This window comes from Gracilinanus agilis, chromosome 5 (genome assembly GCF_016433145.1).
Source record: "Gracilinanus agilis isolate LMUSP501 chromosome 5, AgileGrace, whole genome shotgun sequence".
NCBI lineage: Eukaryota > Metazoa > Chordata > Mammalia > Didelphimorphia > Didelphidae > Gracilinanus > Gracilinanus agilis.
Window position 1 is genome coordinate 576304 of NC_058134.1, and position 14450 is coordinate 590753.

A 14450-nucleotide genomic window follows, 5' to 3' on the forward strand; every position below is an offset into this window, starting at 1 on the left:
GGCGCTAAAGCCCCGCGAGGGGGAGGAGCCGCGTGACCCGCCCCCAACACTCGCGGAAACATTCCAAGACGTTCCGGGCTCAGTGGGGCAACCGCTCGTGCGCTTTGGGGGGGGCCAGAGCCGCTGGCTGGCGGGGGGATGGGGAGTGGGGGCGGGGCGCTTTTCCCGTCCGCGGCCCTCTGTGGGAGACTTTGGTGTGAAGCCCCGAAGGAGGCGGCCCCGCCCGGGGAGCTCGAAGGGCCCTTGGGGCCCCGGGTGACGAGTGCCAAGATGGCGCCGGGAGAAGCATGTTATCCCCTGTGTCCGTCCGTCCGTCCGTCCGTCCATCTTGGTGTCCGCTCATCTGCATGGAGGGGGAGCGAGCGCGCCGACACTGGGTTTCCTTGTGTAAATAAACTTTGCCATTGAGTATTCCTGTTGTCCCGCCGCGACTGACTGCAATAAAAAGCCGGCTGGAGAGCCGTCCGAGATCCTCGTGTCCGGCCCTGGCTCGGCCTGGAGGCGGCGGCCGCACGCAATTGGACGGCCCCGCCCCTTTCCGCTCGGTATTGCGCCACCCCCACTGCTCCCTGCATCCTGCCTTTCTCTCGCCTTGTGTGCGAGATCCGGCCTCCAGCTCTGCGCCCGCTGGCTTCGGGGCCACTTTCTCGGGTGTCCGGCACCCCTTAGGGCTCGCCCGGCCGCCCCCACGGAAAAGGCCGCGGGAGCCACCTCGGGCGGGAGTCCGCGGAGGAGAAAAGGCTCCTCCCCTCCCCCCCCCGCGGCGCAGCGGGAGCCCTGCGGGGTGGGCGGGGATTCTGGACAGTCGGCCAATCCGTGAGCTGCTTTCCGGGCAGCGCCCCTCTCCCGGCTCTACACCCACATTCGGGGTCTCCGGGCGAAGAGGCAAAGTGGCGCCTCTAGTCTCCCTTCCGAGCGAGCCCCGGTTCCCGGCCGCGCCCCCAGGCCAGCGTCTGGCGCCCAGTGGGTCCTCCCCACACCCCACCGAGGGCGCACGGGGGCGGGGCGAGGGGCCCAGCGCCGGGGACTCCCCAGAGGGAGGAGCGGGGGCGGGGCTGCCTCGGGCCCCGCCCACTCACACACACACGCTCCGGGCTGCGGCGGCCTCCTCTTTATTGATTGCTTCTCCCCGAGGCCCCGCCCCCCGGGAGGCGCCGCTACAGCTCGCAGTACAGAGCGCGGTGGAACACGGTGCCGATCAGCAGCTTCCCTTCGTACACCGAGGCTACGGTGCTGCCCTGCAGGACGAAGCCTTCTTCCGCGTAGACCTGCGTCACTGTCGGGCTGGAGGACAGAATGTTCTGGATGCGGAGCACCTGCGGGGGCGGGGGACACCTTCTTAGTCCCGGGCCGGCCCCCAGAGAGGCCCCGGATGGACGTGGGAGGCGGGCCCCGCCCTAGGAGGCCCCGTTTTACAGTTGTGGAAACTGAGGCACACTTCGGTAAAGTGATGAGGCCCCAGTGGAACCCCCCCCCATCTCCTCATGCTCCAAGGCCTGGTTTCCTAGGCCGCCCCCCTTCTCCATGCAGGCCTGCTTTTAGAGGAAGTAAAGTCCCCCCAGGCTTTGCTCCCACCCTGCCTGATGATCTGCTGCCCGCTCCCCAGACTCACCTCGGACGGGGGCGGCTTCTCTGGGTCATAGAAGAAAATTCTCATGCCGTTGGGGTGGCAGCCGACCCACACGTCCCCCGTGGCGCGATCCACGGACAAGTTGTCCACCAGCGTGTCAAAAGTCAGGGCCTGAAATGTGCAAGCAGGGAAGGAGGGCCCAGACGGGATGGGGCTTCCCTACGCCTGCCTTTTCCCAGCACAATCACCTTGCTTTGATCCTTCCCGAAAAAAGCCCTGGCCCGAGCCAGCAGCCCCGGACCCCCGAGAGAGCAAATGGGCGCGAGAGGCAGCCAGCCCTGGCACTCGCCCGGGGGCTCCCCACGGGCGCCAAGACAGACACGCAGGAGGTCCCAGGGGCCCCCCTGGCATCCTCGCCACGGGCTCTTCTATGCGCACGATCCAGAGTGAGAGGACACGGGAGAGACCTGGGCCTTTCCCAGAAGGAGAGGACGAGGGGCCCATTGGGGAAGTCAAGTGTGCCCTCTTCTGAGGAATGACCCCAGATGGAGGTGATGCGGCCCAGGCTGGCCCACACCAAAGGGAACACCCAAGAGGCCACCCATCCAGCATGGCCCAGGAAGCTCCAACCCAAGGCAGGGCCACCCATTCCCCAGCTCGGCCTGTGCCCTTTCCCATCCCAGGACTCGAGCCCCCTCGGCTTCAGGAAGCCCTTCCTGATCTCCCCATCCAATGGGAGCTGGCACGGCACGTGCCGGGCATGTTGTGTCCGAGTGGAGGCTCCTCGGGGCAGGGCTGGCTTCCCAGGCCTTCGGCCCATCTCGGCTTGCCAAGGGATGGATGGGCCAAGGACGGCCGAGAGGAGGGCCTGTGCCTTTGGCAAGACCAGGGTTCTGCCAAGCTGGTCTGTTTCAAGCCCCAAAGAGCCCCCAGAGGGCACTTTCCGGCCTGGGGGAAGGAGTTGGAGCCTTGGGTCCTCTTCACCCGTCTGCTTGCCACGGCCCCCCAGGAGCTCGGCCGGGGAGAGCAAAGGCCAGAGGAGGCCCCCAGTGGGGCTTCTGCAGCTTCCTCTACTGCTCCTGGTTCAGCCCTCTTGGGCCAAACGGCACCATCTTTCTTCCACACGAGCCTCTCGAAGGCAGCCTTCGGAGCTTGTGGCTCTGTCCAGGCTGGTTACTCATTCAAGGTCCTCCACCGCCCGGCCGCCATCCTCGGAACATCGTCCTTCCCCAAACGTGCCCCCCCCCCCGCCCCCAGGCACTGAAGCCAGGCCAGCTCTGGGTGGCCTCTCTGACTGGGTGGGCCGGCCTCACTCACGGCCTCTGACACAGCGGCCAGGGCACGGTCTCTCGGGGCTGCCACCAAGTCTCTGAGGGGAAGGGGCCCGCTTGGGGGTGGGGGAAGGGAGGGGGACGGGGTCTCCAGGAGGAGTTCACCGCGTTCCCCAGGCCAGCCCAAGATGGCCAGAGCCTTCTCTCTTCTCCCTCATCTTGAGCTTTCATCCACCAAGAAAGCCACGTCAGCCCAGATCTCGGGAGAATCGGGAGTTCCAGAGAAGACGAAGCGCCCACGTGCTGGGACGTGACACTGCGGTGGCTCAGTAACCCCGAGTGGCCCCACGGCCCCGCCCTGGCCCAAGACAAAAGCAAGTGCACACACGGGCGCCGCGTCACTTCGAGGAGAGACGGGGCCGGCCCCCGCTCTTCCTTTGACTGCCCGCGTGGCAAGGAGCAGTGCCCGGCACCAACTGGGCTGGCTGTGCAGGGCGGCGCCGTGACGACCTGCCGGGCCCCTGCCTGCCTCATGTTTCCCGTCCTGAATGGGCAGCACAAGGTGCCCGTCCGGGGCATGGCCCATTGGAGAGGCTCCAGGCCCCGCGCCTGTGGGGTCCAGCTACCTGGTAGCGGCAGAGTTTCTTCATCAGAGGAAGGGACGCTCCCAGAAGGCACAAACCGAGGTTTGCCGCGGCATCCTGGGAAAATCTGCTGCGTGGTCTGATGGGACCGTAACAACGGCGATGACAAAGGGAATGACTTGGGCCTTCTGGCGACATGGGCTGGGAGTCGGTTACGCGTGGCTCTGGGCGTTCCTCTTGTGTGCCGGGAATGGTTGGTCAGGCGTGTGTGTGTGAAGATAGCTGAGAGGACCAAAATCATCGCTGGGCCAAAGTCCTTCAGAGAGACCTGGAGAGTCCTCGTCCCCGTCCTTCTGGCCTCCTGTGGATTCTCCAGCAAATAGTCTTTCAGGCCGACGCGGGCTTGGCATTCGCCAGCGTGGCCCGTCCCTCGGCGTCGCTCTCCACAGCAGAGCCCGACGCTGGGCGGCTCAGCTCCAGAAGGGCCCTCCCTTGCCGGCTGATCGTCGCAGTCTTCCTCAGACAATTCAAACGCGAGTCATTGCGTGTCCTGACCTGGCACCGACGGAGCGTGTCCACACCGCCCGAGAACACGACAGTGGGGCGGGCACAGGGGCTCGGTAGCTCTCTGGTCTGGTGGGCAGCCCAACACTTCTCCTTCGAGCCTCCCGCACACGGAGCCCGCCCATCGTCAGCACGGACTGTCCGGAGAGCCCGGGGCCGAGGGAAGCGCTCTGGGTGGCATTCAGGATCTCCCCACGTGCCGTCGTCGGTGCTCCACAGATGGGTGGTGTGGGCCGACGGGCAGGGAGCCCGTGTCCCCGGGGCTCGTCGTCAGGCCCAGATTAGCACGTGTGGAGGCAGAAAATGGAGCTGGGCTCTGTGGCATCTTGGGCTCAGGCCACACCGAGCGCCTGGTCATCTGGGCCCAGAAAGCCGGGCCCTGACTCTCCCCAGCTGCTGTCTTGGTTCGCAGCCTCGTCAAGGCATTGGACATCCCTGGAGCATCAGCCTCACCAAAGGCGTCGGACCACATTGCCGAGAGCCTCCTGCGAGAAAGCCCAGGAGCGAGTGTGCAGCCCTGCTTCCCCCCGGCGGTGACTGGGAGAGCACGAGCGGCGTCCACTGTCCAGAAGCCCCAGCAGCTTGCCAGCGTGGAGCCGGTGTACGATTCTGACGAGCCTCCGTGGACAGCCAGATTGTGGTGTCTCGTTCCACAAGCCTCCCGGCAGCCGGTATCAAAGTATCAAAGGCCTTGGCCAGATCACTGGGCGGCGTACACAGGCCTCCATTCTGCCCCTGTCATTCATCCCGGAGCTGCCGGGCCGCAAACACCATCTGGACCGTGCCTCAGGCCTGGCTCTTGGGTAGGCGGCCATCTTCTGGCCGATTAAGGAGGCCTCGGGCACGGATCTTGCTGGCCCTGACCGAGAGAGAGACCCTGCGGGACCGTCCCACCCAGGACAGCCTCTCCTTATCCTTTTACAGAGGGGACAACGCAGGCGTCCTCGATCTCCCGCCGAGGCTCCTCTTGCCGTACCTCCTGGAAGGCTTCCGTCAGCTTCTGAATGGGCCGGTGTGGCTCCCTGCCTCCTGGGTCTCTGCTGGGATGGAATCGGCCCGGGCGCTGTGCCACATGAGAGGAGCCGAGTGTCCGTCCAAAGCTCCTCTTCGGCTGGAAGTTCAGCCACGGAGAGATCGACTCCAACTGAGGAACACGGTCAGTGGCTTCGGCTCTGGTGGATGACTGGCCAGAAGCACCGGGCCCATCCCCCAGGACCGTGCCCCACTCGCCCATCAGTGCCGAGCGGCCCAGACGGACACCCCAGGGGTCTTTGGCCCATTGATAGGCTCTACTGCAGGGCGCCACAGAGGCACTTGGGTTGTTGCGGTCTGCACCGACCTGAAATTCCATTTTCTGAAGTTCCGTGTGGGAAATAAGTGGCATCTGAGCTCCGGTTCCTGCTGTCCGCCGAGGCCTTGCTACTTGCCCTTCGGGGAGACGCTGGCGATTACGCGGAACCGAGACCCCAAGGCTGGGGTCTCCGAGGGAACGATTCCCAACGTTTGAGGCGTCGTCTGGTCCGGTTAGAGCCTCTTCCAGTTGGCTCTTGGGCTTTGCTCCCATATTGCCAAGCTGTCGTCTCACCCAGGAGCTTCCTGAGCACGCCGGGCATCCTTTTCCACATCACCCGCCTCCCCAGGCTGGCCAAGCCTCCTTCCCCGCCTCCCTGGACTTCAACACCAAACTGGGCATGGGGAGACCTCCAGGCCTTCCGGGAAAGCCACCCCTTAGCCTGCTCGGCCCTCGTGGCGTCGGCGTCGGACGTGTCTTACCTTCAGTGCTCTGAGGCTGCCGTCAGCAAGTCTCTCAAAGACGTGGATCTTATGACCCAGCAGTTCGGCCACGTAGAGGTGCCTTCGAGGGAAGACGGCCAGACGTTAACCCCCAGGAAAGGGCGCGCAGCGAGGGAGGCTTCCCCAAGCGTGGCCCTCCCTTGTTGAGCGTCGGCCCAGCCACCCCCTTGGCCACGGCCCATCGCACTGTGACTCCGTCTTCACCTCCTTGGCGCCCTCGCCCACGCTGCCGTGGCTATTCTGCCCTGGGACTGGACCGCTAGGGACACGCTGTGGGGAGGCGACATGTTCTTCCTCTCTGCCGCCCAGGTGCCCCCTCTGGTCCCGCCATCCCATCGCTCTCCCCACTGCCAGCAGACCGCCCTGGGTGGGGCTCCCCCTCCCTGGGCCCTTCCCCTGCCCGCCCTGACGGCGAGTTCCCTGGAGGAGGCCACCGAGGGAAAGGGGCTCGCGATGCTCAGAAGGCGCCAGCGTCCACCGTGGCAGGGCCATCCGCCACTCTTCCCTGGATCGCTGCCGCCCAAGCCACGGACAAGACTGAGCAGCTTCGTGCCCAGGGCAGGGTTTGGGTCCTCTACGTGGTCGGGGCGTCTCCTGGAGGAAATGGGGGCCACCTACTTCCCGTCGGGGGACACGTTGATGCCGTTGGCAAAGTCGAAGCCCCCGGCGACCTCCCGCACCTCGCTCGGGCTGTAGGAAACCACGTTGGACCACTTCAGGCCCAAGTAGAGCTCCCAGGAGCGGAGGTAGGCGGCCGTGAAGTAGTGGTCGTTGGTGGCGTAGAAGTGCTCCGGGCCGACGGCGACGACGTCGTTCACGCTGCGGTTAGACACAAAGCCAGAACGTCCCGGAATGACAAACCCACCCGTGCCCGGCCGGCTGCTTGGCAGACCAGCCTGGAGGAGCCCCGGGAGAGTCCCCGGCTGGGCCCGGAACCTCGGCTTCCCAGAGGCCCCTTTCCTTTCCCCGTATCGCCGAGCAGCACCAGGGCCGGGGCACCTGCACGGGCGGCAGCTGAGCCATAAGCGCCGAAGCGGTGCAGAGGAGGGACGCCCCGGGGAGATGCTGGCACCTGGCCCCCGGCGCTCCGCCCGCTGCGGGAGGGACAGAAGGGGAGGAGGTGCTGGGGGCGGCGGGGGGCACCGGGGGCCCTACTTGGGGAGCTGTTCGTGTTGGATGGTCTTCAGGTGCAGAAGGGATCTGTCGTCCTCTTGAAACTTAAAGAGCTCGACGGTGGTCAGGGCGTGCGGGTGGTTCACCACAAACAGGTACACGCTGTCGTCTGACAGGAGGGACGGAGAGCCGTGCGTTAGCCCGCCCCGCCGTGTGCCCAGAAAGGGCCAGAGCAGGCCGGGACTCTCCAGCCAGCCCACGGAGGCAGGAAGAAAGCTCCCTCGTGGGGCACCGGCATCGCTGGAGACGGCAGCGATCCCCGCGAGAGACCGTGCCCGCCCGCCGGCCCCGCCTCCACGCCAAAGCCCGAAGAGAGGCAGGACTCGGCAAAGGCCAGCGTGGCCGGAGGACGGTGGGCCCACCCTGAGCCACGGCCGGACACGCACAGTGGATGGCGCCGCCTGGGGAGCAGCAGCCGGAGAGGCCGGGGCTTGGGCGTGCGCCTCCGTGCCAGGCCCTCCGGGATGCCCTCGGCCCTGGCGGACTGTCTCCCGCCGAGTGCCGATGGGCTCGTTTCTGAGCAGCTTCCACAAGGAGACGGCTGCAGGCGGCCGGTGCCCACCCACCCGAGGGCCCCAGCAGCTCCCGGGACCTTGGTGCAAGCGGGAAGCAAACTCGGGTCAGCAAGTATCACTTTGGGGCTTCTGTAGAGAGCAGGAAGGGGGAAATGACTGGCCCAAAGTCGCACAAGCACTGGGGTGAGGATTCAAACCCGGGGCCCTTGACCGCAAATGCAGCCACGTAACAGTGCCACGCGGAAAGACCTTCCAGACACCCGCGTGGCCGTTCAAGCGTGGCTTTCTGGGCCTCGAGGGATCTGCTCGAGACCTCGTGGGGGAGAGCGAGCCGCGCTGCTCTGCGCGGCGGGTGCGCTCAGGGGTGTCTCTACCTCCCTGCTCAGGCCCTGAGGTCGGGAGCAGCGTGGGGGCCCCTCACCTTCCCCGATGAACGTGCTGATGCCGTGGGGGTTGAGGGAAGCCCTGTCCAGCCCGCCGTGGATGGGCAGCGCCACAGCCTCGGGCTTTTCCTCGTTCAGGTCCATCAGGAGAATTTCGCCAGGCTGGTGTGGGGCGAAGCTCTTCACGCCGGGATATTTGAGGCCCTTTGCCGGGACAGAGAAGGGAAACGGGTGCGACGGCGGCCTCCAAGCCCTGAGCACGCAGCCTTGTCCCAGGGGCCACCCCAGGGCTGCCAGCGGAACCCTGGACACACCCAAGGACCCTCGCTGGTGCCCAGTGCCCTGCTCTGCCCGGAGCTCACGACTAGCGAGGCCTGGGGAGGAAGTCCTCCGGGATTTCCTGGAGGCCGCGGCTCCAGAGGGCTCTGCCTGGGAACGCCCTCGGGCCCCCGGACCGCGGGATGGAAGGCACCTGCCAGCCTGTGGCCAAACGCTCCAGGCCTGCCATGGCCTGGCACAGAAGCCTCGAGGCACGGCGTGCCCAGAACGGCCTTGATCTCTGAAGAGCGACGGCAGCCCGAGCGGGGCTGCCGCTCCTCTGGCCACGCGAGTCGGGAGCGTCCGTGGAGGAGCAGCAGAGCCCCGACCCTCGGGGAAGCGGGGCAGCCCGTGGCCCCGGGGTTCTGGTGGGCGCCAGGGGCGGCTCCCACGCACTCGAGGCGGAGAGGGGGGCGGGAGGGCGGGCACGAGCATCTCCAGGCGCCAGGAACTCTGGGAAAGCTGCCTGGATGTCTGGGCCCGCTTTGGTCCACAGAGGTGATGCTGCAGGGCCAGAGACCAGCCGGACGGGGAGGCTCGGCCAGCCCTTCTGTTTCTGCCAAACGGGCCGCTCTGGCACCAGCCTGGCAAAAGTCCTGGGTACAGCTCAGGTGGGGGGGCCGGGGGGGGGGACAGAGAGAGACAGAGGCAGAAATAGAAGAGACAGGGGGCAGCTGGGTAGCTCAGTGGATGGAGAGTCAGGCCTAGAGACGGGAGGTCCTGGGTTCCAATCTGGCCTCAGCCACTTCCCAGCTGTGTGACCCTGGGCAAGTCACTTGGCCCCCATTGACCACCCTTACACTCTCCCACCAAGGAGCCAATGCACAGAAGTTAAGGGTTTAAATAAAAATAAAGAGATAGAAGAGACAGAGAGAGACGGAGAGGGCCTGGGCGGGGTGGGGGGGGGCAGAAGCAGGCCAGACCCAGCACGCGGCCTCGGCTGCTCCCGAGCAAAGGGGACCGAAGGGGGCGAAGGAGCCGATCCCAGGGAAGCGGCGAGCTCGGGCTCCCCAGCATTCCCGCTGGGGAGCCGAACAAGGCCTGGAGGCGGGCAGGCGCCTGGCTAAAGACCGCCCAGCCAGTGTCAGCGGTTGGGCCAAAAGGAGGAAGGCAGGCCGGGCACGGGGGCACGAGGGGGTGCCAGTTGGCCACGTGCCCTCCCCTCGGGCTCACTCTGCGTGTCTCTGTCTCCGCCAAAGGCAGAAGAGCTTCCGCGCTGCCAGCTTGACTGGCCAGGCAGCTCCTGCTGACTGTCCCCAGGCGGGAGGCGCTGGCCTCTGCCCACAGCAGGGTGGGGACCTCGGGGGATGGCCCTCCCGGGAGCCCGTGCTGGGCGGCGGGGGTTTTGGCCAGTCCGGCAGTCTCCTCCGGGCAGGGGCTTTTCTCAGACCAGGAAGGGCTGTGGAATTGGCATTCCGTGGCAGCAGCCACTGGAGAGGGGGGAGGGGGAGAGCCTCTCCACCCCCCCCCCCCCGCGGGAGCATCTGTTGGCCTCCCACCCTGCCTGCCTGCCTCCAGGCTTCCCTCACTTATCTGCTCTCCAGTCAGAACAGAAATTTTTCTAAAGCAGTGTCACCCCCTCCCTACTCTTAACTGCTGTGGCTCCCTATTGCCTCCAGGATCAAATAGCCAATCTGCTGAGCCCGTCATCACCTTGCTAGGCTTCTTACACAGCCACCCAGTGGCCTGGCCTACCCGGCTGTCCTCCCAGAAGCCCCCCCTGGAACTCCATCCCTTCTCGTCTCCTCTCCTGGCTTCCCAGCTACAGTCTCAGCTTCCGCGGGAGGGAGGCCCTTCTCCTGCCTATTGTGCTTATTGGGTGCTTCTCGGCCCACTGGACGAGGGCACGGATGCCCCTTTGTCTTCTTCCCCGTTCCCAGCGCCTGGCACGTGTTGCTGCCAGTCCTGCCTGGCCCCGTGGCTCGTGTGGTGCCAGGACCCTCCACGGGTTTCCCCTCCCTGGTGGCTTGAGGTGGAGGCTCAGTGCCCTGCCCAGGGTTACCCGGCTGCGAAGCACCGGATGCCACCTTCGAACTCGAGTCTTCGCAGGCCTGAGCTCCTGGCTGGCCCCAGCTGGCACCTAGCGGGTGCCCAATGCCAGGCTCAGGGGCAAGGCAGAGGCGGAGCAGGCACGCGCTCTAGGCACGAGGCCAGCCTGTACTGGCGGGACGTGGGGGTTGGAGGTCCGCTTTGGTGGAAGCGAGGCAGGAACTACGGGCGGAACGCGGGGCAGACGCTCCTCGAGGCCCTCCCTCGTGGGCCAGGCGAGAGGCTGCCTGAGGGGCCGCGGGAGCGGGAGGGAGATGCCAGGGATTCTGGGAGAGCGGCTGCCGCCGGCCGTGAAGCTGGGGGCTCCGTCGGAGGCCCGAAGCTGCCGGGCGCCCGATCCCATCCCAGCCGTTTCCGGGGGCCTCCCAAGCCCTGCTGCCAGCTGTCATGGTGGGTGTAGACACGCCAGCCTTCCCTTGCCACGTGCACACATCCCCGCCGAGGCCGCCTGGGCCCAGAGACTCGGGGGAGGGGCTGCCGAGGAGGAGGGCACCCAGGACTGCGTGTGGACCCCTGGAGGGGCTCTGAGGGGGGAGAGGACGGAGCCGGGGGGCTGCCACCCCTCTGGGCAGACGGCCATCGCCGCGCTCCCCCAGCACCTTCTTTCAGGAACCCTAATGGCAACTGCGCCTGCCGCAGGGCGACGGGGGGCAGGGAGGCGGGTGCCGCTCCCGACTCCCCTCCCCTTTGCATCCTGGGAAATCCCCGGCCACAGAAACCCAGTGTTCAGGCCAAGCAGGTCGACGTAGGAGAAAGAGATGAAGAGTGAGGGGAGAGACGGAGAGACGGGGAGACGGAGAGACGGAGAGACGCGGAGGAGGAGAGACGGGGAGACGGGGAGACGCGGAGGAGGAGAGACGGGGAGACACGGAGACGGGGAGACGGAGAGACGGAGAGACGGGGAGACGGGGAGACGGAGAGGAGCCTCCCGGAGAGCTGGGCCCACGGACGGGGACGAGACTTGGCCAGGAGAAGGGCCGCCTCCTCACGGGAGAGACACGCAGCCAGAGACGAGGCCCAGACGGCACATGGGAGGCACAATTTGGGCAAGGCCTGGCCTAGGACGGGACGAGGGCCGGCCCGCGGCCGCCCTGTTGGGCCTTCCCGGCTCCTCCCCTCCCGGCACCCCGACACTCACGCAGCTCAGGAAAGCCAGGCCTTGGGGCAGGATCTCCAGGTCTTCGGAGCCAGTTTCTGCAACAGAGGAGACGGGGGTGGAGGCGGGGTTGGGCCGGGATGGGGGGTGGCTGCTGGGAGCCCGAGGGCCTGCGGGAGGCGATTGGATGGGGCTGAGACCCCCGGATCATTTTCTCCTGGGGGCCTCTGGAGGGGGGCTTGGGATTGCGGCCTACTTCCAGAAGGGCCGAGAAGGGCCCGGACGCCCGTGAGCCCCGGAGCGAGCGGCAGGTGCAGGGCCCGGGCTGGAACCCGCCCCTTGGCTCTGCCACCGTCCCTCCGGAGGCCAACGATGCAGGCGGTTGGGATTGGAGTCTCGCATCCTGCGGGTGCCGGGCTTCTCACTCCTCACTCCGCTCAGTCTTAAACCTGGGATTCGGGGACCTCCGGATGCTCGCGCTCGCTCCTCGAGCCGGTGGCTCTCTGCCGTGGGCTCGGGGCCCCGTCCCCGCCCTCGTGCTCTCGCCCCGCTGCCCTCCCCACGGCTTCGGGAAGATGCTCTTCTGTTTCCGGCCGGCGGACGAAGGCCAGGGGCTCCCCGATGCTCCGGACCGACCCCGCTGGGGCTGGGCGGTTCTTCCCGGGTCCCCCATTCCCCAATTCTCTTGTTCACAAGGCCCGGGTGGGGGCTGCCCCTCCTGGGATTTCACTGACGGGAGCCCCTGGCCGAGGCCGCACCCTCCACCGAGGCAGCCGCCGCTGGTGGCTCGAAGGCAAGAGGACTTGGACACGCGGACGCCTGGGTTCATCAAGGAACGGCCTGATTCCCGAAAACTCTGCTCAGACTCGCAGTGAAGAGTCCCACGTCTGGCCACCAGCAGGGAGGCCCCCAGAGCAGCCCTTCCCAGGTAGCCGCGCCCTCCGGTCCGGTCATCTCGGGAGGCCCACGGCAAAGCCCCAGCCGAGTGCTGGGGGGGGTCCTCGGGGAGCCCCAAGATGGGCTTCACTGCAGAATCTGGGACGAAGGCTGGGCTGGAGACACCCTGCGGCTCTCCCGAGGGTGCCCGAGCCCCCAGAGGCCAGAAGGAAGGGAGGGTGGCGGGCAGCGGGGGCCCCCTCAGCATGGGCTCCCTGCTGGATGCGGAGCTCGGGCCCTCTGCTTCCTGCCCCAAGAGCCCCCCACCCCCTCTCTGCTCTGCCCCAGCCCCAGAGGCGTCCCTGGAGGGGAGCAAACAGGAGCTCCTTGTGGCTTCGGAACCCAGGACACGATCACCCCAGGCTCCTCGGTCAGGCGAACAGGCCCAGGGGTTGGACTGTGCAGGAGTCCGGCATTCGTGCTAACCACTGGGCAGCCCGTGCGGCCTCAGAGAGCTCTGGGATTGTTTCTCCAGAAGCCAAATTGCAACCCCCCCCGGCTGGGAGCGGGGCTCCGGGGGCTCCCCAACATACCGATCCCCTGGATGAGGCGACAGCCAGGCAGCTCCCGGGGCTTCACCTCTCGGGAGGCGTTGAACCGTTTTCTGAGCGGGGGGAGAGACCCGAGGCCCACGTCAGGGCGCCATCAGAGACGCTGAAATCAGGCCACGCGGCGCCCTGCCTGCCCCATCCAGTGAGCCCAGACCTTTGGCCCAGGCCAGGGAAGTCTGGGCTCAGGGCGAAGGGCAGGCCCCTGTAAACATGGAGCCTCGAGGAGGGTAAACAGTTCAGCGGCGGTGGCAGATGGGGCAGCCAGCGGGAGGGCCCAGCTCCTGAGGGCCCCTGGCACGGGCAGGGGTGGCACAAGGAGATGGGCACCAGCAACGTTCTGCCCTTTGTGGATGGACTTTGGAGAAATGGGAAGTTGGGTCAGAGAGGCGGCACCATGCCATGGACAAGGCTGGTACAGTGGCATGGTGCCCAGCCGTACAGGAGACAAGGTGGGGGCACCCACTGTAAGCATGCAGGCGCTCGAGGAAGGGAAGGGCCAGTTTGATGGGGGGGGGGGGGCTCAGGCCACAGCAGAGGCCTGGAGGTGCCTGGGGGGACAGGGTGGTTGTAGAGGGAGGTAGGCCCGAGCAGCTCAATTCCGGATGAGCTGGGCTGTCAGGCGGTCGGTGGGGCTCCACCAAATTGGGGCAGTTCAGCTGAGAAACAAGAGCACTCGGACCCCAAGAGCTGGACCTGGAAGGAGTCTAGAGGGTCGTTTGGTCCAAGCCGCCCATTCCACAGGAGAGGGGACTGAGGCTCGTGCCCTGCTCCTAGGTGGCGGCTGGCAGCCCCGTGGGGTGGTAGAACACTGTCCAGACTAGCTCTAAAACTGGGCCAGAGGGCCCCAGAGAGGGGTCTGAGCCTGCCTGGCAATCACAGGGACGCGGCGCCCCAGCGGGGGAGATGAGGAGGGGGTGGCACTGCTCTCCCTCCCCACACTTGCCCTTCATGCACCTGGACGCTGACCTTCTCCCATGGGAGCCAGCCGGGCAAAGATGCAAAAGAAAAAGGCCCCCCCCCCAAGGAGCAGATGATTGCAGCAGGCCAAGAGAAGTGAGGCAGAGAGGCGGGCACCTGGGCACGGCTGGCCTGCAGGGCTCCTGGGGCTCCCCCTGAAGGAGGGAGTGCCAGTCAGACTGGCCACCTGGAGCTGGCAGGAGAGCCCGGTGCGCCCCCCCCCCCCCCGCAGGGCCTCCTCCTGGGCGCCCCCTGCTGGCTTCGGGCCAAGCTTGGCTAATTCCTTCGCGGGTCCGGGAGCCGCTTCGGGCTTTCGGGAAGGGGCTGCCATTGCCTTCTGCGGCTCATTTTACGGATGGGGAAACTGAGGCCAACAGTGAAGGGACTGGCCCGGGTCCCGCAGCTGCTAGCCTGAGGCTGAATTTGAACCCAGGGCTTCCCCACTCCAGGCAGGCCCCTCCCGTTCTTTGGGCCGGGGGTTCCGCGTTTATTCCGGGGGGCGCTCCTAGCCTGCCCGCCTGCCTGCCCGCTGGCGGCTTCTCCGGGCTCGGGATTCTTGGGCCGCCCCGGCCCGCCCCGCCCCCCAGACCCGCGGCTCCTCGGCGGCCTGAAACCCGAGCCCGGAGAGCCCTTAATTCCGGCCGGCCAGGTGCGGCGGCTCCCGGGCGTGACTCAGCAGCGCCCCTCCC

General features: G+C 66.9%; 1 protein-coding gene across 1 annotated transcript in view; it reads right to left on the bottom strand.

Annotated features, from left to right (window-relative positions):
* Window positions 1-1096: 1096 nt before the first annotated feature.
* The window catches only part of LOC123248682 (serum paraoxonase/arylesterase 1-like), an 18172-nt gene continuing 4818 nt past the window's right edge, over window positions 1097-14450 (bottom strand). Inside the window, exons 2-9 of the mRNA XM_044677529.1 lie at window positions 12787-12857; window positions 11360-11415; window positions 7893-8058; window positions 6939-7065; window positions 6402-6602; window positions 5763-5844; window positions 1613-1741; window positions 1097-1316 (exon numbers count right to left, since the gene is read on the bottom strand). Coding sequence (XP_044533464.1) covers window positions 1158-1316; window positions 1613-1741; window positions 5763-5844; window positions 6402-6602; window positions 6939-7065; window positions 7893-8058; window positions 11360-11415; window positions 12787-12857 — 991 coding nt within the window. The 3' untranslated portion in view covers window positions 1097-1157. The remainder of the gene's footprint in view (window positions 1317-1612; window positions 1742-5762; window positions 5845-6401; window positions 6603-6938; window positions 7066-7892; window positions 8059-11359; window positions 11416-12786; window positions 12858-14450) is intronic.